The sequence below is a fragment of the Thamnophis sirtalis genome, unplaced genomic scaffold (assembly GCF_051295495.1).
Source record: "Thamnophis sirtalis isolate CommonGarterSnake01/CBP01778 unplaced genomic scaffold, rThaSir2_p1.2 scaffold_1, whole genome shotgun sequence".
Taxonomy (NCBI): Eukaryota; Metazoa; Chordata; class Lepidosauria; order Squamata; family Natricidae; genus Thamnophis; species Thamnophis sirtalis.
Genome location: NW_028261381.1, coordinates 166,557,191 through 166,581,905, shown reverse-complemented (window position 1 = coordinate 166,581,905; position 24,715 = coordinate 166,557,191). Strand labels below are relative to the sequence as shown.

Genomic DNA, 24,715 nt, shown 5'->3' with positions numbered 1-24,715 from the left:
TCGGACCCGGAAGTGTTACGTAAGGGCAAGTCCGGGTCGTGAGAAAGCCATGGCGGAAGTAAGAGGGAAGAGGCCATCGATCCGAGAGGCCGGGGGGGCGGGGCTGCGGTGGAAGCGATGCGGTACAACGAGCGGGAGCTGCTGTTGCTCTCCCGAAAACCGGCCGAAAAGGCGGCGGAGGTTCTCATGCGCGCCCCCAAGAAAGGAAGCGGTAAGGAGAAGGGGCAGTGACGTCACGGTGGGAAAGGGAGGGGGGATGTGACGACACGAGACCGGGGGAGGCTAATTGCGTCATCTGAGGGCGCTGGGAAAAAAGGAAGCGAGACGTCCAAGGGCCTCTGGCATGACTGCCATCCCTGAGGACTAGACTCTTGAGTGGGCTTTTATCAGCCCTCTGGTTACTAGTCCTCAGTTCTAGCTTCTATGCAGTTTACGTCTTCCATAATCTCTTGTTCATTTTCACCATGACTCTGATTCATTTACCGATTTCATGTTTACGCTTTGTATATTTATTTTGTATTTGCCTTCTGCCTAGTGCCTCCTGGTCCCCGAAACTAATAAATTTATAGTAAAACACAGGTAGTCCTCAACCTACGGCCGCAACTGAGACCAAAATTTGTGTTGCTAAGTGAGAAATGTGTTAATCGGTACAATACGTGACAGTTGGTAACTTGGGAATTTTGCCCCATTTTACGACTTTTCTCCCCGCATTTGTTAAGTGAATCACTTCATTTTTTAAAATAGTAGCACGTGTTGCTAAGTGAATCTCCCCCCCCCCCCCCCGACTTTACTTGTCAGCAAATCGCAAAAGGGGATCACAGGACTCTGGGACACTGCCACCGTCATAAATGGGAGTTTGGCTGTCAAGCCTCTGCATGTAAATCGCATGACCGTGGGGATGCTGCCACGGTCATAAGTGAAAAATGGTCACAAGTCACTTTTTTCAGTGCCGTTGTAACTTTGAACGGTCACTAAATGAACTGTCGTAAGTTGAGGATTACCTATAGTTAAGGTGCTAGTTTTTGCTACAACCGACTGACAAACAACTTCTAATGGAGTTCGTTTAAAATTACTTTCTTAATCCAAACATATTAAAATCTCCTTCCTTAATATGGCAGCATTTTTATATAATTTTTTTATATAACTATAGATACAGATGCACAAACCTCTAGTGCAGAGGCTTCTGTATTTGGAAGGCCCATCTGCCAAAGCAGGGTGCTCTGCTCCATACCTTTCCTTGGTATTTCCATCTCCTACTTCCTAGCCCCTTAGTTTGCTCAGTTCTTGAGGGGTGTGTGTGTGACTTTGGAGATTCTCCCCATCATAATGCGGCAATCAATTCTGAGGTTTGTTTTAAGTACCAAACAGCAGCAAAGCAGAGGTACTGGGGTACTTTGGGTGTCCTGATTTCAGAAGGTGGTGCACTTGGGGGAATTAACTTCACTGTTGGCTTATTGGATAATGTCAGTATTGTACGTGATAATTGGTAACTTGCTGTGCCACTGTGAATACTAAAGCTATTCTGTTTAAGTGAACAGTTTGGCTATTTTGCTTATTCATATGCATGCATAAATACAGCATTATTACATCAGGGATTAATAACTAGACTCCTTTTAGCACCCCTTTCTAGATCTTATGATCCCCCCCCCCCCCCGGTTATGTTGGATTGTAATTCCTCACCCCCAGTAGGATAACACATATTTGATTTTAAGGATTTTAATGCCCTTTTTTGACCCTTCCAGATTTAATTTTCTTAATGCGAGTCTCCAGAAAGAGAATTATTAAAGGGCAGGGAAAAACTGTTCTCAGGCATTCTGAATCTACAGGACAGAATGGGCCCATTTATTATAATATCGAGTGGTACTGATTTCATTAGGGGGCTAAATATTCTTAGGGCAACTTTTGAGGGTAAAAAGCTTTTTATTCTAACCACTCTTTGCCATGAAGTGACACAGGTAGGGAGACAAAGAGGTATCGTGTCATATACCGAAGCTAACAGTAGTTTAAAGGTGTTAATGTGCTACCTATGCTGGTAGGAAAGGTTTGAGCATCCTTTGATTATAACTGGTCTCAGGTGCACAGTGTGGACCTGCTGGGGTGTAGCAGATGCTGAGTTATGCTATTCCAAACTCAGGGGCTGCTTACAGGCTTCCTGCTGATAACCCAGCTGTCAAACTGTGCCTGCCCAGAGTCACTTGGTTGTGTTGGGCCGTGGCACGACAAAACCGCGCTCGACTAAAGCGCGCCTGATTAAACCGCGTCGCTGACGTCATCAGCAGGGCAACAACAGCGAGCGCGGAGAAAGAAGGGCGCTTTAAATAGCGCTTTGAAAGCAAGCCGATTCAAGTTAAGGTAAGGGTTAGGTTTAGGATTAGGTTAAGGGTTAGGATTAGGTTTAGCGTTAGGTTAAGGGTTAGGTTTAGGGTTAGGTTAAGGGTTAGGTTTAGGGTTAGGTTAAGGGTTAGGTTTAGGGTTAGGTTTAGGATTAGGTTTAGGGGTTAATTTTAGGTTTAGCATTTACAGCGTGCTTTTTTCTCCGCGCTGTTGTCGCGCTGTGATGACGTCAGCTACGCGGTTTCATCGAGCGCGCTTTAGTCGAACGCGGTTTTGTGGTGGAACCGTGTTGGGCAGCCATAGAAATCGAATAAATGAGTAAATAAAATTTTTAAAAAACGGTTTGTTGTGTCCCTTTTCACTTTGCAGCCTTGAAGAAACGCCTGGTGAAATTAGTGGTCAATTTTCTCTTTTATTTCCGAACAGACGAGACTGAGGTAACAGTAGTTAGCAACGGTGTTAAAACGTGATATGAATTGCACTTTAATTGCACCTAGGTCTAAGGGGTTAGTGCATCTTGCAGTAATTGGGTGATCACTAAAAAAAATTTTTTTTCTGGTATTTGGCCGTCAACCAGGATGCAGGAATCTGTGGCCCTTCAGCTATAATTGAATTATTGGCTCTGCTTTCTGAGATGTATAAAAATCAGAACATCCAATATATCTGGAACAATAAGGTTGCCTACTTCTGTAATAAAAGTAAGAGTTGGGATGTATTTTTAAGTTCAACCTAGGCCAATTCTAAGGAGTGTGTGTGTGTGTGTGTGTGTGTGTGTGTGTGTGTGTGTATAGGCTGTTGTAGTGTTCTATGGTCATGTGATTGTGATTTGCGACTTCTTTTGCCATTTACTGGCAGAAGATTGCAAGAAAGGACCCAGGTTGTTGGGGGCAATATGCTGACTCTGTAAATTGCTTAGAAAGGGCTGTAAAAGTACTATGAAGCGGTATATACTGTATTTTTCGGACTATAAGACACACCGGTGTATAAGATGCACCAAGATTTTGAAGAGGTAAGTAAGAAAAAAAAGTTTTTGTCCTCCCTGCCCCCCAGCAGCACATTGCATGCTTCAGCAGGGCTGGGGAAAGGCAAAAATGCCCCCATTTTTCACCAAAATGAGGGCATTTTTCCCTCTCCCCAGCCATGCTAAAGCCTGCAGAGTGCTTCTGGGGGTGGGGAAAGGCAAAAATTCCCAAATTTTGCGAAAAATAACCTGTTTTCCACCCATTTTTCACAAAAATGGGATGTGGAGGCAGGGTTTAGGGAAGCCAAAAATGGCTGTATTTGGTGTATAAGATGCACCAACATTTCCATGTTCTTTTAGGGGGGAAAGGTGCGTCTTATACTCTGAAAAATACGGTAAGTGTAAGTGCTATTGCTATAAAAGCCCATTAAATATTGTCGATTCATTAACACGGTATAGTTTGCTTAACCACCATGCGGGTTCGCTTAATGTCCACTGTGACTTATTTTCCACTTACAGCCATCATAAAAAGAGTTGTAAAATTGAGTCCAGTCACTTGGTGCCTCAACTTACAACCAATAATGACTGACGACCAAAATTTTGGGGTCCATTGTAGTTGTAAATCAAGGACTTCCTATAACATTTCCATCTTCATTGAAAAGTGGATCTGATTCTTTCTCTCCCCGCCCCTCTATCTCTCCTCAGCCCATTGGTGCTTTATTGTTGGAACACTGCAAGATCAGCAAAGAAGAAGGAAAAAACGTCTTTTCCATCAGTAAGTGCTTTAAGAAAGAGTTGTTGAGATGTTTGTGTCAGGAGAAAATTTCTCCCCCTTAGAAAATTGGCAGCCTTTCATTTTTAACATTGACAACATAACAACGTCACTGATTACGTTGAGCCAATTCGCCAATTCACCGGTCCATTCAGTCTCGGTTTGCTGGCTCTGACTGGCAGCTGCTTTCCCTATTTATAAAGTTATTTATACACACCCATTTGCATTATTTTTTTTTACACCTGTTTGCACTACTCAGGTGATCCTGAGGGCACAGATAAGCCTCCCAAGTTGTTTCAGGGACTCTCAGAAAGGGTGCTAATGGCCAGGGGACTATACATCCTTCCATCTTCCACCCTTCAGTCAGAACTGAAGAAGCTTCTTGGATGAGAAGCGAAACATCTTCAAGGAAAAACAAAAGTCCAGTTGCCTTTTGAAAAAAATGCACCTTTTGGACAGCCATGACCTAATGACCGAGAATCTCCATAGACAGTTGTTATACATTTTACCCCCAATCTCTTCCTAGCAATGGGACTTGAGGGGGAGGAAGAGTTAAAAGATTAGGCCTCCTCCGAATTCCATCCGCCGGCCAATGCCGACTGGCGACTACCCGGAGGAGAGCCTTCTCTGTGGCTGCTCCGACCCTCTGGAACGAGCTCCCCGTGGAGATTCGAACCCTCACCACCCTCCAGACCTTCTGCAAAGCCCTTAAAACCTGGCTGTTCCGACAGGCCTGGGGCTAAAGAGCTTTTCCCCCCCTCCTCGAATGGTATGGTTGTTGTGTGTTTTTAAATTGTGTATTGTTATGTTTCGTCTTTTTATCCCCTGTCTGTACCCCCTTCCCTGACCGAGTTGTGAGCCGCCCTGAGTCCCCTTCGGGGAAAAGGGCAGCATATAAATGAAATCTAATCCTAAAAGATTTGCTCCTTGCACTCCCTTTTCAGGCAGGAGTAGAACAGCTTCTTCTCCTCTTCCATTACTTGAAGCTGGAGAAATCTCATATTGCTGGCTAAGAGAGAGGTCTTAAGAGCGACTAATCAGGGAATGGGACTTGGGGAGAACACCAGTGGTGGGTTCCCGGAAATTCGGCCCGGTACAGGACTACTGGTGGCAGCTGGGAGTAGCGCCTACCGTACTGGAACGGTGGCTCGTGTGGCCCACCCGCCCGCCTGCGTTCCTTACTTCTTTTTGATGCAAACGGGCCAATTGCGCGCACAGCATTGCGGCGCGCGTGTGACCTCCGCCAAGCAGCTGAGTGTCGCTGGGCAGGGGTGTGTGCATGGATGCGCAGCGCGCGTGCCTTACAACACCTGGCCCCGTCACAGCATACCGGTTGCGACGGGATCCGGAACTCACCATTGGAAAAGACAGCTAGTTCAGCGAGATCTCAACAGTCTACGACCAGTTGTGGCCATTCCAGTCTAAAAGCAGATAACTGTAGCTTGAGATGGAGCCTTTTTCCATCCTTTGGTTGCCACAATGTAGAAAAGATGTGGAGACTCTAGAAAGAGTGCAGAGAAGAGCAACAAAGATGATTAGGGGACTGGAGACTAAAACATATGAAGAACGGTTGCAGGAACTGGGTATGTCTAGTTTAATGAAAAGAAGGGCTAGGAGAGACATGATAGCAGTCTTCCAATATCTCAGGGGTTGCCACAAAGAAGAGGGAGTCAAGCTATTCTCCAAGGCACCTGAGGGTAGAACAAGAAGCAATGGGTGGAAACTAATCAAGGAGAGAAGCAACTTAGAATGGAGGAGAAATTTCCTGACAGTTATAGAACAATTAATCAGTGGAACAGAAATTGCCTCCAGAAGTTGTGAATGCCCCAACACTGGAAGTCTTTAAGAAGATGCTGGCTAGCCATTTGTCTGGAACAGTATAGGGTTTCTTGCCTAGGCAGGGGGTTGGACTAGAAGACCTCCAAGATCCCTTCCAACTCTCCTATTGCATTTTTACTCTGGGGGAACCCTTAAAGTAATTTTTAAGTCTCAGGGAACCTCTGCATAAAAACAGCAAAAAAAAAAGTGAGGGGAAGGACACCTAGCACTGATGATATTACCTAGTTGGGTAATGAAACATCTGGGGGGGAGGAACCCCAACCAAACTCAATGAGAACCAAAGACCCTACAGTTCAACCCTGAGCTACAGATCCTCTTGCAACAGAATATACTCCATTCCTTCTGGTGGTGAAAAAAGTCACACTTTAATGGAATTCTGTTAATACGATTCAAGATGTTCTTCAAATAGATAAGATTTTGCATAGCTCTTGACAAAGCCAGCTTTAGTTTGATCCTGCTTGGACGGCTGTAATTTCCTGGCAGGGTTGAGATAAACTACGTCATGAAATTGGAATGGCTAGTTTTCCCAAGAGTTGAGAACATGATAGCAAGGAAGGTCACGGGAAAGGTGGGGCTGATTTGGGAGTTGTTTGGTGGAAGGGAACAGAGAGACTCTGGGGAAAAATCAACAATTCTGCTGTCAAGAATTCAAACAGCAATGTGAGAGTCTCTTGTATAAAATGTCCCTTCTGATCATGATAGGAAAACATCAGAATTCTTTGCATCTGGGCTTGAAAATCAGCATGGCCCCTAATTAGTTGGCCCATTAGCCTTTGCTCAGGTCAGAATCTGCCTTCCGTGTCAATGGTTTTCACTACCACGTTATTTAGGTGGGGGGAGGGTCTATTGCCCATCTCGCTCTCAGAGTGATACTGTAGTGTGTAAAACGTAAAAAAAAAACATAAAAACACAATGCACAACAAGTTCAGTAAAATAAGAGCCAAAGTAAAAACACAGATACAATAAGTAAAAAACTAAAAGCTAATGGGGGTGTTTTCGGGGTCGTAACACCCCCCAGGATTGCATGCCCCTCTTCGAGCCCTGTACATAAGTTGGCATAGCCAGGACTTGACACTTTCCCAAGAGACCGAGAGAATGAAGGCCAACCCCATTTCTGAAAGGATATTTCATCAAGTAGGGGCAACAACAGAGAAGGGGCTCTTCCTGGACCCCACTGTTGTGGCTTGCCAGCAGAGCTGGCAGCAGAGTCGGACAGTGAGAAGTTTGGGGAGGAGCATGGGGCAGTCCTGGAGGCTAGGGAAGACTCAAGAGGGCTCCGTGTCGGAGGCAGAGGTGGGGCCAAGGCCATTGGGCAGTTCTCAGCTGCCTTTGGAGCTAGGCAGCAGTAAGGCAGAGGAACAGCTAGAGCCTGTTCCCAGTGTGCGCATGCACAGAGCTGCCAGAAGAAAAGAACAGCTAAGAAATCAGGGTCAGCTTGGGAGTAAAGCCACAGGTGGATGGCGAATGGCTCCTCCCATATGAAATAGAAGTGAAATGGGAGTGGGCTTTTTCAGGAAACCGTTATTTCGTTTCAGAAGGGTGAAAATCTGTCCGTGAATCTCAGAGACTCTGTGCCCAGTCTTTCCTTGCCCAGCACTGCGTTTGGGAAACATTTACATGGCAGCTTTCCAAGCTAGATAAGGTCTGTTGTCATAGATATGCCTTTGAAAGACTGTTTGCCAGGCCTTTGCTGAATGTGAATGAGAGGAATTCACATTCGTTTAATAAAAAGGGGTTTGGTCGGGACCAGGAATCTGCTTTGTACTTTTTGGGGAAGCCTAGGTCAGAATACCCGCTAGTTGAAATTCTTTCGTAACATATTTGCCCTGTTCTGAGAAAGTTGAGTTGAAGCAACAGAAGTAGTCAGGATGACTGTTGTTTTGTGGGCTTGTTTTTGTAGGCTTCCATGAAGAGCCAGAGAGGAAATACTACTTTGAATGTGATACAGAAGAACAATGCCAGGAATGGATTGACGTCCTTCGCAAGGCCAGGTGAGCTTATCTCGTCACCTGAAGGTTGATAAATCTTATTTGTCTGTCTGTCTGTATCTATCTATTTGGAGAGAGTACCAATTCAAGGCAAGCCTGAAGGCAGTGACAATATTATCTGATTTACTTTAATTTTTATTTGGCACCTGCAATAGATTTATTAATAGGAACTACCGTATTTTTCAGAGTATAAGACACACCTTTTTCCCTCAAAAAAGAGGGTGAAAATCTGGGTGCGTCTTATACACTAAATACAGCATTTTTGGCCTTCCGAAATCCCGCCCCCTTCACCAAAATGGCCATGCATAGTTTCTAGGAGGCTTCCAGAGAGCTCCTGGGGGCTGGGGAGGGCAGAAATGACCGAAAAACGTGCCATTTTTTGCTCAATTTTGCCCCCCCCCCCAGCTCCCAGGAGCACTCTATAAGCCTCCTAAAAGCTATTCATGCCCTTTTTTGACAAAAAATGGGCCCGTTTTTGTAAAAAACAGCCCATTTTTTGCTTGCTTTTGGGACCCCCTACCCCCGCAGGAGCACTCTACAAGCCTCCTAAAGGCTATTCATGCCCTTTAAAAAAAAAACTGGCCCGTTTTTGGGAGGTCTACAGAGTGCAGAAACTTTTTAAAAAAAATTTGCCTCTTCAAAATCTTGGTGCGTCTTATACTCTGAAAAATGCGGTAAATAAACTATGTTGCCTTAAAAACATTCGCTGCCTACATTGGGGCTGCTTTGGAAAAACAAGGGAGAAAATAGGCTCATCTCTGCTGGGTGGCGTTTCTTTCTTAAGTGACCATCGGAGAGCGAAATGGTCTATCTATATCGCATACGTTGCATCCAAACAAACTTTGGGCCAGTTCTTTCAGTTCTCCTGTTCTCTTTTGATCTACAGTTACGAATTCATGAGAAGCAGCTTGATCTTTTATCGGAACGAGATCCAGAAGATGACGGGGAAGGTAAGCCAGTGGTCACAACTGACAGTCCTTTGCTCAGGTTATTTACAGGCCTTGGAGATGTAGACACCAACCAGATTCACACGCTTGCCACCAAGTTCCACTATGGATTATTTTAACCTTGGGTCTGTTGTGTGAATATTTGTAAATCACAGTGCAGAACTGGGTGCTGGTGTGTGGAACCCAGCCAATCATGGCTTAGCTAATAAAATTGGCTTATCTCCGTTGCAAGGATAAAGTCATGACTGTGGCTTGAAATAAGTTTGTGAGGCTGTTTGAATTGGCCAATAGGACAGCTTCATTTCTGAAGGCATTTGAGAACATTTACTAGCTAGAAGACAGCGATTGAAGGTCGGCAGGGAAGACGTGAATAGCTTTCTGCTCTTCTTCTCATGTGATTTGATTGATTGATTGATTTTATTATATTTATATGCCGCCCTTTCCCCCCGAAGGGGACTCAGGGCAGCTCACAATTCAAATCAGGGAAGGGGGGGTACAGACAAAAAATAAAAGACGAAACATAACAATACACAATTTAAAAACACACAACAGTCATACCATTCGAGACGGGGGCAACAGCTCTTTAGCCCCAGGCCTGTCGGAACAGCCAGGTTTTAACGGCTTTGCGGAAGGCCTGGAGGGTGGTGAGGGTTCGAATCTCCACGGGGAGTTCGTTCCAGAGGGTCGGAGCAGCCACAGAGAAGGCTCTCCTCCGGGTGGTCGACAGCCGGCATTGGCCGGCGGATGGAATTCGGAGGAGATCTAATCGGTCTAGTGGAGGTGATTGGCAGCAGGCGGTCTCTCAAATACCCAGGTCCAATACCATGAAGGGCTTTATAAGTAATGTGAGTTATAGACACAATTGTATACCGTGTTTCCCCAAAAATAAGACAGGGTCTTATTTGCTTTTGACCCCCGAAATAAGCGCTTGGCCTTATTTTGGGGGAGGTCTTATTATTTCTGAGGTGCAGAAAGCGGCGAGCGTGGTCACCTCAGGGCTGCTGCTGTGGCAGACAGCATTGTGTGTCTCCCAGACACAAAATGGATAGGCAGTCCTTGAATTAATCTAGATGTGAAATGTTTTTAAGTGGCAGCGCAACACAGCCGCTCGTCAGCTGGATGCTTTTCAATCAAAGTACCACTCAGCTGCAGGAGTAAATGGCGGTAGGTAAGGTGAGGCACGTCTCCGGGGCCTGCCGCTTTTTGCAGTGGCCATTGGCGTGACAGAAGGGACGTGGTGGCTAGGGTTGTGGGCGCTGCCGTTAGGTAAGGGCGTGTGGGGTGCATGGGGCATGTTCCCCACTCCCTTTCTCCCCCTCCGGCCTCACCTTCTCACCTCGCGGCAAGCAACCAGAGGAAATGGCAAGGACTGGCTGCGCTTGCATCTAAATATTTTCTGGAAGGGCTTATTTTAGCGCATGCACCAGTGGTGGGATTCAAATAATTTAACAACCGGTTCTCTGCCCTAATAACCAGCTGGGTAGGCGTGGCCCGGTGGTCATGTGACTGGGTGGGCATGGCCAGCTCAACATCATTCACGTTGATGGGCGCGTCGCATTAGCTGTTACAATGTCATAAGGGTTAACCGGAGAGGCAGTTTCTGTAAGCAGGGCAATAAGGATTAGGCTAGAAGCAACACCAGAATGTTTCCTTCCTGCCTTCCTTACAGGATTAGCCCTGTAAAGTGGAAAAGAACAAAATGAAATTTCTTCCAACAACCGGTTCTCCAAACTGCTTAGAAAATTAACAACCGGTTCTCCTGGATAGGTGCAAACTGGCTGAATCCCATTACTGGCATGCACTCAAAAGCCAGATTGGGCTTATTATCCAGGGAGGTCTTATTTTTGTGGAAATAGGATACTTAACTCGGGGATAACGTGATTTCAAAAGACAGGGGATCAATCAAGCTGAAATCTTAGAAGCATCTAATGCTTAAAGTCTTGAGTTACAATTCTCCGATGAGGAACCAGAGCAAAAGGCAACGTGTCATGCTGTTCAACACCAAGCCAAGGCATCTGCTAACTTGGGAGGAGATACAGATGACCTCAGTGTAACATAAGGCCAGGCGAATGTAGGTAGCTGGCCGTTTTAACCAGCGTAGAAGAGAACACAAATAACTTGATGGAACAAACTGTCAACCTTCTTCCTTCCTTGGATGCAGGACCCCTTGGAGCAATATGGCATCTCAGAGGAAGCCCGTTTCCAGCTGCGGGCACGGAAGCTTTAATCCACGTAAGGTGAACCCAGGAACTCCACGGCTGAAATGTCGACAGAGTTAATTCTCTATTTTTTTTACGAACTTAAGGGAGGGGAAGGGAATGTTTTCTTTTTAAAAAAAAAAACCACTGTCCACACACGCTGTATTTCTTCTGCTCCTTTGTGATCTCGTTTTTGCGACTACCGATAGCCACAGCTACAATGAAGATTATTGATAAGGAGGATCAGTTTTGTGGGTTAATTGAATCAGTTCTGCCTTTATTATGTACAGGTACAAAGAACAAGTTGTAAAAATAAAGGAAATGGGGAAAGGGAGCTTCACATTTGGAAGGCCTCGGTTTTAAATCCCCTTTGGCAAGGCAATGAGGTTTTAGTGGCAGAATGTGTTGTCCATCAGCAGAGATGAATTTAATAGGTACCCCAGCTCTGCAGTGTTCAACACTCCCAAATCCTCCCAAACCTTTGTCAGATAGTCTTCCTACCATCTCCCTGCATTGGGTCTAATTAAGCATTTGAGTCAGATTGGAAGAACAGATCAGATACGGTATCTGTCTCTTCAGGAGTTATTGCAATCCATCATGAAACTTAACGTGTTTCCCCCAAATAAGCGCTTGGCCTTATTTTTGGGGAGATCTTATTATTTTTGAGGTGCAGGAGGCGGTGAGCGTGGTCACTTCATGGCTGCTGCTGTGTGGCAACATTTTTGGGGAGGGCTTATTTTAGCGCATGGACTCAAAAGCTCGATTGGGCTTATTATCTGGGGAGGTCTTATTTTGGGGGAAACAGGGTACCAAGGCCAGCAATTTCTCCCAGACACAAAATGGATAGGCAGCCTTTAACTTATTCTAGATGTGTTTTAAGTGGAACTGTTGCCTGGCAAATGGACACGGCAACTAATCAGTGCTCAAAATAGGCAGAGCGGGATTTACTGATCTGAAACAAACGATTTAACGATTTGAGGTGGCAAATAGATCGTTGGGCATCGCTGGCAGCCCTTACAGTCAGTAGTAATTATTTCCTGCAAGAATAAAAAGGGAAGATGGAGCCTCTTTTCAAACTCTCTTACATGCTTAGTGTTTAGATTATGGGTGACGAGTGTAGTGGTTCATAGCAGCTGTGAAGATACACTCCTGAATTGTCTGGTGTTTGTAAAAAATGTCTCCTTTTATCCACCACATTCTTGGTGTTACTCGGCCTTTCTGTCACTTCTTCCAGTATCTTTCTTGTCCAACTTTGGGAACTGGCAGCTGAATGTATTTTAAAACCTGCTGTGAAATTTCTTCAGGCATTTTGAAAGTTTTCTTAATTTTTATCAAGAAAATGGGGAAACCGCTTCTCATATAGAATGCCTGTGGTTATTTAGAAAAGTGTTTAGAGCCATTAGAAATTCATGATGTACTGTACCCTCAAATCTCCCTTCCCTTCCCCTACCATTCCATCTCTGTATAATAAAAGAGCAATTACTTTTCCATGGATGGGTTTGGTTATTTTGCCTTATTTACCTGCTTTTATTTTCTGCTGCTCTGCCACTCGTGTTAAAAGTATTTAGTAGTAAGTGCGTTGGGCTTTCAGCAAACCCTTTATTTGGTGACTTATTATCTACTTGTCCTTTAGGATAGGTAAATATTTAGGAAAGAAACCTGCTTAGGTCTAGTGAATGGCACCCATACATATTGAAAAATTAGATGGGAAATGCTGTAATTGAAAGATATGGTACATTCTGAGATAACATCTTCCAGCTCCTTCAGAACTCTGGGATGTAATCTGTCAGAATCTTATACAGAATATCAGGATTGGAAAGAGACCCTGTAGGTCATCTACTCCAACCCCCTGCTCAAGCAGGAGACCCATTTCTGACAAATGGCTGTCTAGTCTTATCAACCAAGCGGTCAAGCCCGAAACACATGTCCGAGTTTGGCAAAACATTAAGTCAAAACCAGTTTGCTTCTTTGTGATGTAGCAGATTGTGTGGTTTATAAAGCATGGTTCATGCTTTCTGTTCCAGTTATTTATTTAACTACCTATTCTCAAGACAAAACATATTTCTCTGAGACTTTCTTTGATAGCCCCTGTGAGTGTGAGTTCTAGCCCTGCCTTAGCCATGAAAGCCAGGTAGTTGACCTTGGGTCAGTCATTCTCTCTCATCCAGACTTACCTCGCAGGATTGCTGTTGTGTGGGAAATGGGAGGAAGAGGGAGAATTGGATATGGTCACCACCTTGCGTTGTTTGTTAAAAAAAAAATAAGGGCAGGATATAAATAATGACACGTGTCACAGGTGACATGCCAGGCCTCCAGACCCTCTGCAAGTCACATGAAATGGTCTTGCTCTCATGCAGCCCCTGAGGTATCCATAAACCATGTAAGCAGGGGTAAAATGCTACCGGTTTGCCCGAATCGGTAGCAAAGATGCCAGTTGTTCACCCGAACTGGGAGTAAAAAAAATGCTGCCGGTTCGGACGATCCGGTTTTTTCGACGATCAGTTGTGCTGCACGATTTATATTAGCTAGAAAGCAGGATTTCCTGCTTTCTAGCTAATATAAATCGCGTGGCACAACAGATCTCCCCCCCCTGCTGTTCGCTTACCTTTGCAGGTGCACTTAATAGCAGGCTTCGCCCACCCGCCTGGATATTATTTGACACTGTGCATGTGCGGAGGTGGTGCGCGCGCTCATATTGCTACTAAACCAGTAGCAAAGGTAAGTGGATTTCACCCCTGCATGTAAGTCTTTGCATACAACTTCCAAATGATCTGGAGAGGAGATCCGGAGAGGCCCCTTTTATCCATTTGTGTATGTGTGCATGTATGTGTTACACCCCAGTAGAGCCAAGGTAGTATTTTACGAATTTTTGAAACACCGAACCCAAAAAGCTCACCATTCATGCTCTAAGGCAGAGGTGGGGAACTATGGCCCCTTTATGACTTGCGGACTTCAACTCCCAGAATTCCTGAGCCAGCATGGTCGAAGTCCACAAGTCATAAAAGGGCCCTAATTCCTCACCCCTGTTCTAAGGTATGGCATTCTGTATGTTAATAGTTTCTGCAATACCTTCTCCAGTTCAGCATGCTGATGCCATCATTCCCAGGAAACAGAATATCGGTGATGGCTATCTGATATTATTTGACCCTGGTCAAAAGTCACATAAGGCTGTGGAAGACTCTTATATTTTATGTTTATATAATTGCTAGATCTGGTCTTCCTCATTAGATTTGCTTAGCAATTAGAGCCACACAAACTCATGGCCACAACTGTATTTCATGGCAAATAATTCATAATATAGCGACCTGCGTTTGAGATTTTTTTTAAAAAATCCCAAGCCAACTTTAAAATGAATGGAAGCACCACATTTAGTACAGTGTATTAAAATACATACATTTTTAATATAAAGACAAACTTCAAAGCCATTTTTCTTTCATTTACAAATCAAAGTGAAGTGTGGGAAGATTCAAAGAGAAGATTAGAATGGAAATTCTAGAACTGGAAAGATCAGAAGAGTGGAAAATATATCGATAAGCTTATTATTACATACATATATACACATGCCAGAATTTTCTATGTGACTTTTATGGAAGAATGGCAGATAAAACATAAGGAGCGAAGTTTAAAAAACAAGACGCGACAAAAGATACAGTGGAATAGGATTATCCAATCTGGACTGCAAGGCTCGGAACAGCCACCAGGCGGCAGCAAGGAGATTTCTACACCTTTGCTGTCCTCTGGTTCTTTGCAGCTCAGATCCAGTAGTCCTACCACAATGGAAAATTTACTCTTTAAATAAATGCCATGTTCATGGGCTAATGTGTACAAATCAATTCCTAGACCCTAGGAAAAAAACATCCCATATTGCCACCTTTTAAGAAAATGGATACTCTCTTCAATCCATTTACAAATGGATTTTATATAATTTTTTTTTAATATTTTACAAATGAATTCCTGAGCAGCAGCAATTTCCATTATTGACTGAAGTTCCCCTTGAACTCCAACACAGACTTCCATTCCATTCCGCAGAGAATATATCCAAAAAGGCTCAAAAATGCAAAACGCTGACACAAGTCACCATAGTAGCTAGACTTGTCTTACCCACCTTTTTTATTTCCTCATTTATTTATTTTTAAAAAGAAAAAAAATATATATACCAGAAAGTTAAAGAGTTAGCAAGGCTAATCTTTGAAAACCTGCAGCACGACCTATGTGGAGGGGGTAGGAGAGAAGCATGTGGGAGAAAATGAATTAAATAATATGAAAAATCCCCTCATTAAGTCCCTGAAATTTGCACAGGGGATCGCTTCAGCTTGAACCCGGCGTTTGAAAAGGCTGAATCCAGGGAGTCCCCCTAAACTGAGTTACTCTCCCCGTATCCCCAAACTATTACTGGATATTATAAACTGCGGTTCGAGTGAACTTTGGGCAGGTTTTTAAAAGATCTCCCTGGATATGAAGGATCCATACAAGCTAATTTAGAAACTCTGGAGATGAAACCTTAATGTTTAACCTCCTGCATCAGGAGGAGCTCGGAGCAGATTCCTCAGTGAAAGTCTGCTCCATCCTCTGTAGGTCCCTGCGTATCTAATATCTCGTGGGAGGACACATGCCTCCCCTCGGTTCTCTTACTTTCAAACCATAGGTCCCTTGAATGCAAGTTTCTCTGATTTTTGCTGCTGTGATAGCACACATGAATTACACAACATCCCCCTCCCCCCCGTCCCCCAAACCCTCCAAGTGTAGACAATTAATTTCATTCACTGATTTTTGGGCTCTGAGCATAAATTTTTAAAAAAATGCTTACATATCAGGCCAAAGAGAAGATGCAAGATAGTCAAAGATATTTAAAGGCAGACGAGGGGGAAGCAAAATACATGAAATGGTTATATTTCAAGACCGCACGCTTCCCATTACACGGATGAAAGGGGTGCCATCAAGACACTGAGCACTGATAAAAGCCACATTTCATTAATCAATCCAGGACAAGAACAAACAACAAACAAGATTATTATCTAAACAGTGACAAATCAGCTGTTACCTGCGCTTGGAAGAATCTAAGAAGAAACATGGATAAGAACAGATCCCAGGCTGGCCTGAGAAAACACCCAGATTAATAGCACCATAACCTATGCTGAAATGGGGTCAAGTTGAGTGTTTGCGCTTGTTCTCCTGAAAACTGCAGGAAATACAGGCTGTGATTTCCTAATCTGCTTAAAATTCATTTTCTGTGCATTTAAGGAGAGATAATATTATAGGATGAAAAATACTTAACAGGTAAGATCTGGTCTCTTTCTTTAGCTGCAGCTGAGACTGGATAGGTGAAAAATATCCATAAAACCTCAGCAAGCATGAAGGGCCTAGGAAGGAATAGGACTAGCCCACTCTACTTAAAACATCCTGATTGACCCAGAAATGTTCCAAAGACTTCTTAGCCATCAAGTTTCTTCTCAGCCAGGACAAACTCCACATCGGAAAAGGGTACAGGTTTCATTTCCCAATACCCCGTAGTGCAAAGAACTGATTGGAGCACCATAGAGATTTATCTCGGCCTCAGAAACAGATAATCATGTAGCTGGACAGAAGATTTTACAACAGTTAAGAGGCTTCGTAAATCCAACTTCTTGCATTATGCATTTCTTACACCTGAACAGCACCAACAAGAAATCAGATGCTTGTTTTGGAATAAGGCAGAGTGCTTGGGGAAGATAGCTTCATAGTCCCCCCTCTTCGGTAATCTTGCTTGTCCAAAGAGAAACCGCCACCTAATTATGTAATCGGTGGTTTACTAAAATCAATTTCACTGAATGTGTATTTTGATCAGCACACCCCAATTTTTTGTTTTAAAGAAAGAAATTAACCTTATGCTGTGTTATCCTGTTAGCTCACATATATTCTGAAGAGGTTCCTAATCCATGGCCTCTTATTTCAACTTTTCAGGGCAAGACAGTAGAGCAACAAAACTGGGGATTTATTAGGCTTTCTAAGATAGACAGGGGAAGAAAAATAGAAAGAAAGCAGATAAAATGCCACAAACCAGAGCTTGCCCTTGCAACCACAACAGAGCGAGAACTCAAGAAAGGGGAGAGATTTTAAAAAGACTGCAGGTGAATAGGCTATACATGCTTCAAGTTAAAATGATTGTATCAAGAATGAAAAGCCCTTTCCTCTCCTTTTTACCCAGCCAGAACATGCCTCTTGTGCAATATTTCTCCAACTCAACAACTTTTAAGATGTGTGGACTTCAACTCCCAGAATCCCCCAGGAAGCCTTAAAGTCCACACATCTTAAAGTTGCAAGCTTCTGGAACTGAGAAACACGGGAAGGTAGCAAACTCCACATTCCTGTGCCACAAATACTTGGTTCACATTTTCTAATCTCCTTCCTGCCCTACAATCTCCTTCCTTTCCTCATGGCAAGCTAGGGAAAATAACCATCCTATTATTGAAGAATTGTTTTGTGGTGTTTGTTCCAGGTTGCCAAGTGTGTCAAAACTTTCTGTTCAAGCTATGCAGTTGGTGTAAAAACCTTCCAAAGGGAAACTGAATAGTGTGGGGCAATCCCCTCCCCCTCCCCTTTATTCCCTCCTTTTTTGGCTCAAAGGGAAGAAATGCAGGAATTATGCAAAACCTAGGATGTTTTTCAATATCATCAGAAAGAGCTCAACTTTCTTTCTAAAACATTTTTCTCACCCAGCCTTTTGTCCTACTCCTGTTCTCACTTCATTCCTGAACTTTGGTGAGGCTTGCTGAGATTAAGAGAAGCTGTGGTCTAAAACAGCCAGAAGGATATGTACTATGGAACCAAAAAGGCCAAAAAAATAAAATAAAAATGGAATTATCCTGTAGAGTTACCCAGAGCTTTAAGCATGCATGCGTGCATTTTCTAAAGTTGTCTGAAAAAGACATTAGAGTTTTTAATATGATCAACTGATTTGATTCTCACTGAATGAGAACACTGACATGTTTTTACCTTGCTCTTCATATGACTTGTATTTCTACTCACGATTTTTGCTCCTTTCGGTTCAAAGGTTTACACCAAAGTTTTTTCCTTTCCTTTCACACTTGTTTTACTTGCTTGAAAAAAAATTAAACCATACCCCTCTTCCTATTTTATTATGAACAGTCTGATACAAAAATAAACGAGAAGTCACCGTCATTTTCTATAAAATATTTGTTGCTTTTCCCAAACTGTGTGCCTTATATTTTCCTCTGTAAAGTGATAACTCCCAAATCACAGATTTGATTTCTTTCTTTTTTCTTAAAAAATATACTCAGCGTGATTTAAAAAAAAATTAACTTTTGAGTGTTGTGGTTGTTTCCTCTAATGTGAAAGTAAATAACATTAAAAAGCTTCCTTAAAAGCAAATACCATATATCAAAACCAGCACGTGTTCAATTTGAATAAAACAAAAAACAACAAAACTCAAAGCTGCATCTCAATCAAGTATTAATGTCTTGCTAATTTAAAAAAAAATACACTGTACTTCAAACAAACCAACTCAACAGACGAACCTGAGGGCAGCCCGTTTCTTGACGCAAGATTCAGCTGCCTTGACTTCTCAAGTTTGACAAAGGAACAGTCAGACCAACATCAAAGGACTTCTGCCTTTATAAAATGTAGGCAATTCCCTCTGAACAAGGGAGGTGATATGCAGAAGATACAGCTAGATGGGGATACTATCTTCCCATCTGGCTCCTAGATCGGTTCCTAGGGATCTGCAAATACATAATAAGCTCACTAGGTATTTCCCAAGGGTGTTTGGGAGGGGGGCGCGGGGGGAGGCGTAAAGGACAAAAGGCAAATTAGCTAGTTGGATGATCTTCCAATTTGTGAATTTGTACAAATTAATTTTCGAACAATATGAATCCCGGAAGATGCAATCCCAAACCCCCTAAACAAAAGAGGGAGAGAAAGAAAGGAGAAAACCTTCCTCATTACCAACCAAGAACCCATGGCCCTCCAGATCAGGGGTCTCCAACCTTGGCAACTTTATGACTTGCGGACTTCAACTCCCAGAATTCCTCAGCCGGCGCATGCCAAAGTTGGAGACCCTTGTTCCAGATGATAGCAAATCATACCATCCTTGACCGCTAGCCACCTGGGACTGATGGAGGCTGGGATCTAAGGATCCTGGAAGGCTTTCACACAAGGCCAACCACCCCCACCCCCACCCCCGCACCAATTTGGAGAACAAAGGCAGAGGCTAGTCTACTCACAGCTTCATGGAGTCAGCCAGCATGGCAACTATAAGACTTTGACAAGTCAACAACCTGATTCTTGATTGCCCAACGTAAACCAACCGCCCGGAATGGCAAGGATCATTTTAATAACCACCCAATATTCATAGAAGGTACAATTTCTTTTCACCAATGACTCAGCCCCTCAATTTTTTTTTTAATGCAACCCTTTGGCTTTCACACAATTAAGGCAGAGTATACCCCCTTTCCAAACAACCACTGCATGACTGAACGCTGGCGGAGAGCCCAACAAGAGCACCAACAGCTGAATCCCGCCAGGAGAGGCTAAAGAAGGAAGTCGGGGAGGGAGGGAGGGAGACAGCTGACCAAGGCTTGCATTATAAATTACACCCATGTCAGAATCAATAAAAAATAAAAGTTTTCAAAAGAGCTATTTTCCTCCCCCCCCTTCTCCCACATCCAATGCTTTCTTGATTTCAATATAAAAATTAGCCGGCTGGCAAGTGTCCCATGGGAGCAGGAGGAACAAAAGAAGCCAGGTGAGGTACAGAAACCACAAAACTTCATATTGATCATCTCCACCAGGCCAAAAAAAAAGAAAAAGCACCATGGGGTTCAGAACTGGAGAGGCACAGTTTGTCCGATGTCAATAGCACCAAGAGAAGCTCTGTTACATCTCTGCTGATGTGCCAGTCTTTTTATTTCAGAGAAAACGATGGTTCTGTTGTTAAAAGAAGTTCCTCTTCTTCTTCCTCCTCTTCTTTCAGTTCTACAACTTCAGGTAGAACGGAAAAATGTCGAGAGGGAGGGGGGGCCCGTGTGTGTTTTAAACATTTAAAAATATATAAATATCTACTCTATCAACAATACAAACTGGAAGCTGTTTCTAAGCATTTTCTTCTGCAGTCTGAATACATATATATTTTAACTTAAGATTCACAGTAGCATTTTCTTTCCTCTGGTTTTACATTTATGACTTAAGTTTGAGTCCAGTAGTAAAAGAGAAGTGGGGCCATGGGGAAGTGAGGTCATGGGAGGGGGGGGGGGAAGAAACCCTTAAGCCATAGAGGCAAGCACCTTCAGTGGGAGCTGAGAGAAGTTGGTCCATGTTGTCCTTGCATAGGTCACATCAGGTTGAGGTAGAAGTCCTAGTTACCTGCAAAAGAGGAAGGAAGGAAGGGAGGGAGGGAGGGAGGGAGGGAGGGAAAGGACAAGGACAAGATTCAACTTTAGGTTGGCATTTTAATCAAAGTCAACTATGAGTCTGTTGTTGTTTTTTTTACATTAAATAATTCTTTCCAGACTGTCAAACAACAGACCTAAAATAAAGTTCTCAGCAAGCAAGCAAGATGGACTTAGAACATTCTACAGTTTTGGCACTCTACCATGGACATGCAGAAGGTCGATGGGAATGAAGAGCGAATTTATGATGGCTTCCTGCTTCCGGTGATTTAACAATAGCAAAAAAGGCTCCCTGTCTACCTCCAACAAGCTGAATAAACCTCAAAGAATTTCTGATCTGTGCTAAGTAAGATTTGTATTGGAATTTACAAAACATCCCAGATAAATCTTGTTGGTTCCTATTTAATGAAGCAGCACAATGTTTTTATCTACTTATTTATTTATTGGATATTGAGGCTGCCCAACTGCAAATAGACTCTGGGTAGCTTACAACATTTAAAACAACACAGGATTCAATTGGAGTTGGGCAGCCCTTGAATTAAATCAAATCATAAAGAAATGAATTAAATAATTAAAGAAACATGACATAAATAACATTCAGGGGGGAAAATCCACAGGAGCTTCCACAAATATCCTAACTCTAGAGCTGACTTTGTATACTGTGTGAACCCAGTCAATTGATGATCATCCAACAATCATAGTTAAGCAAGCCAAATAGTTAGGCAATCCAGAAAATTAGGAGATAGATCCTCCCTCTGAATCATTTGTCTCCACTCCCGGCCTATGTAGCTTGAATGGATGGACGTTGCATTTTGCTGAGGTATATGGATATAGTAGACCACGGATGTCAAACTCTTCACATGACGTATCGTGACTTTTTCCCCCCTTTGCTAAACCGGGGGGTGGGGGTGGACTGTATGACACATCTGGCCCATGGGCCGCGAGTTTGACACCCCTGTAGTGGACTGAATAAAGCTTGGAATTCACTTATGCTGCCATAGGCCAATTAAAATATAATACCAAGCCATAATATTGATTGCTTGATATTGGCTTATTATACTGTGTGAATTGAGTATGCGCTGGCTGAGGAATTCTGGGACTTGAAGTCCACAAGGCGTAAAGTTGCCAAGGTTGGAGAACCCGGGCGGTATATGACACTGTTTAATCCATGAGTCTCTGAGCATGCCAACTCTGTTTTAGCACCTGTATCTGTGTCCGATCCCTGATTATAAAAGGATAATAAGGAGAAGACATGTGAGGCTGATTGAGGAGATTTCTAAGGCTGCCTCTCTTACCGGTCATAACTCTGGGTGGCTCTCCCAATGAATCAATTAAAACAAAATAAACTAGAAAAGCACACATCTAAAGTATAACTCCCTGTGCTCTAAACAACAGTTCACAGAATACTGAGTTTCACCCTATCCAAATGCTTGGTCTTTTACACAACTAGGCCCTCTGTCATGTAGGCCTTTGTAGGTAATAACCGGCACCAGAATAGTCCCCCAATTTAGTGGTAACCAGGGCTATATGGATGTAGTAAGATCTGCCTGTAACGGTTCACATTGTTAATTTCTGGACCAACTGAAGTTTCTATGTGGTCTTCAACAGCAGTGAAATCCTCCTGCTACCGAGCTACCGTCGGCTACTGAGTGTGTGCTTTGCTCACATGCGCACCTGAGGCGCGCCCACAGTGCACTAAAAAAGAAACACTTTGAAGCCTTCCAGGTAAGTAGAACAGTGAGGGGGGGAGGAAATCCGCTGTGCCACACAATTTAGATTAGCTAGAAACAGGAAATCTGACGATTCTAGCTAATATAAATCGAGCAACACAGCTGATCGTCAGTAATACCAGTTCGCCCGAACCGGTAGCATTTTTTTTTACTATCGGTTTGGGTGAACCGGTAGCATGTTACCTCTGGTCTTCAAGGGCAGCCCCATGTAAAGTGCATGGCAATATTCTACCCACAAGATAGCCAAGGCATGAGTGACGGAAAGAGGGTCTCCCAGTCCAGGAATGGGCACGAAGGGTAACCAAAGCAGATCTGGGCAATGGGTACAGCTGCCGCCAACTGTCATGCAGATGCTGAGAAGGCCCCTTTTTCCTCCAGGTTGTCTTTTCTGCTGTTGAAAGCCTCTCATTTCCTTATTCTTTGCCGCTTGTCTGCTTTTATCTTTCCTTTCCTTCTTGCAGTCTTCATCCTTATCTTCACTTTCACACCTTCCCACCCCTTTTCCTGGCACTGAGAAACTTCTCAACCACATCCTTTCCCCTGACAGCCCAAAAAACTCTTATGAAGAATTATACTATAATGTCTGCGTGATACAGTGTGGTTTTTTTTCCCTATTTCGGGTTGTCATTGTGACCCCAACTTGCCTAAATTATCAATTAAGCTTGAATAGAAAACATCAGAAGACAAATGAGTTATAAAGCCACCCCCCCCCTTTGCCCCATTCTCTTTCCAAACAGCTTCAGCTAAGATTAAACGTCTTTCGTCACTATTGCAACTTCACAACAATCTTCAGTGTTATTTTCACACTCCAGGACATCTGTGTAGCTCCTGCCTGCATGGACATTCAGGACATGATCCATGTCAAGGATTGTCATCGTTTCCCTATCTGTTTTGTCTTCTGTTTAATGCACTGAACCATAAAGTAGGTTACAGGTAGCCTTCAGCTTATGACCACAATTGGTCATGATCAGAATTTTGGTCGCTAATTATGTGACCGGAACCTGACATTAACCCCATTTGATCACTTTCTGCCTCAGAATAATCTGGCCCGCCTAGCTCATTACTGCCTATCCAAAATGTACAAAGATTTTCAGGTCAACTTCTTTATATACTACGAGATAACCCGGTGTTGCCTGGGTATTTATTTATACTGGGAAAATGTCTGACCAAACATAATTTCTAATGTTGAATTTTCCCCCTTATCAGAGGGAGCCCCCTTGTGGAGTATTGTGAATATAGCAATAGCAATAGCAGTGGACTTATATACCGCTTCATAGGCCTTTCAGGCCTCTCTAAGCGGTTTACAGAGAGTCAGCATATTGCCCCCAACAATCTGGGTCCTCATTTTACCCACCTCGGAAGGATGGAAGGCTGAGTCAACCCTGAGCCGGTGAGATTTGAACCGCTGACCTGCTGATCTAGCAGTAGCCTGCAGTGCTGCTTTTAACCACTGCGCCACCTTGGCTCTTTGTGAAGCCATTACCATGGCAACTTTACTGCACTGTACAGTAGAAGCCATTTTACAGCAGTACAGTAGAAGCATTTTAAGGCACAACAGGCTGCATCTTAACAGAACACACACTCTGAGGGGTGTTAGGGGTGTCTTACCCCCCATAGTATTTGTTTCCAGAGAGTAAGTCATCTGTATACCAAGTTTGGTTGAAATTGCTCAAGGCGTTCCAGAGTCATGCTGGAACGTACACACATACAGAGAGCCATTTTTATAATAGAGATTTTTAATTTAATCATAAAACTTTATGGCAACCTTTTCAAGAAATGACCACATTTCCATTTAGAAACAAAGGGAATGCCCAGAGGAGCAGTCATATTTTTGGAAGACTGTTGTGTGTTTTGGAGGGACAACAAATTAAGATCTCACTGTACAAAGTCAAAGCTACATTCCAATCCCCTCTTTTTGTTTTGTTTTTTTGTTTAACACTGCAAATCTGACTGAGAGTGTCCTGCAGATTTTGTGCATCCTGGGGAGGCCCACTGACCCTCATCTTTGGAAGTAATGTTGAGGTGTTTCTTTGTGCAAAACCCTGGGCCTCATTACTTAGTTATGGACTGTCCCAGAGGTGGGTTCCGGCAGGCACTACTGCCGGTTTGTTCGTATGCGTGCTATGCACGCACTTGATGCACTCTCTGGGCACATGCGCAGTGCAATTAAAATTGTTCTGCGCATGCGCAGAACTGAAAAACAAAATGAGAACCAGTTCAGGGGCGTGGCAAGCCTGGATCACTGCAAGTTCCAGTGACCCAGGCCGCCAAACCACTACCGCTTTGGCCAAACCGTTCCGAACCAGTAGAAACCCACCATTGCACTGTTCCCAAAGTTCATATCTGATTAGCACCAGCTCTCCAAGGTCTCCTGCAGAAAAGGGTTTTTCTCACTTCTTGTTAGTGAACTCTCCCAAGAGGAAAGGAATTAAATTTGGGGCGTTTTTGTTTGTGAAAAAAAATATGCACTTGGTTGTTGAGCTTCCCCTCTAAGAGGGCTGTGAAAATATTTACAGACCCCTCGCATCCTGGACGTAAATTGTTTCAACTCCTACCCTCAAAA

The 24,715-nt window shown here is 43.5% G+C and overlaps 2 protein-coding genes across 7 annotated transcripts in view; one reads left to right on the top strand and one right to left on the bottom strand.

The window, feature by feature from the left end:
• The first annotated feature begins 78 nt into the window (after positions 1 to 78).
• PLEKHJ1 (pleckstrin homology domain containing J1) lies at positions 79 to 12,533 on the top strand. The gene is made up of 6 exons (XM_014076377.2): positions 79 to 211; positions 2,704 to 2,771; positions 4,001 to 4,070; positions 7,807 to 7,897; positions 8,781 to 8,844; positions 11,003 to 12,533. The coding sequence occupies exons 1-6, from the start codon at positions 118 to 120 to the stop codon at positions 11,066 to 11,068; spliced, it is 453 nt and encodes a 150-aa protein (XP_013931852.2). The 5' UTR covers positions 79 to 117; the 3' UTR covers positions 11,069 to 12,533.
• DOT1L (DOT1 like histone lysine methyltransferase) overlaps positions 5,444 to 24,715 on the bottom strand; it is a 105,845-nt gene continuing 86,573 nt past the window's right edge. For 5 of the 6 annotated variants that reach the window (XM_087703006.1, XM_087703014.1, XM_087703036.1 and 2 more), the window contains one exon: positions 14,407 to 20,396. Coding sequence is in view for 1 of the 6 variants with exons in the window: in XM_087703036.1 (XP_087559162.1) it covers positions 20,389 to 20,396 (8 nt within the window). In the remaining 5 variants the exon portion in view is untranslated. Of the gene's footprint in view, positions 5,569 to 14,406; positions 20,397 to 24,715 lie in introns of those variants that run through there. The other variant, XR_015695222.1, reaches the window with a different exon arrangement.

Coding starts and splice junctions, on each gene's coding strand:
- PLEKHJ1 (XM_014076377.2), top strand. CDS start 118: ATGCGGTACAACGAGCGGGAGCTGCTGTTGCTCTCCCGAAAACCGGCC. Junction 2,772..4,000: donor TCCGAACAGACGAGACTGAG/GTAACAGTAGTT, acceptor ATCTCTCCTCAG/CCCATTGGTGCTTTATTGTT. Junction 8,845..11,002: donor TCCAGAAGATGACGGGGAAG/GTAAGCCAGTGG, acceptor CCTTGGATGCAG/GACCCCTTGGAGCAATATGG.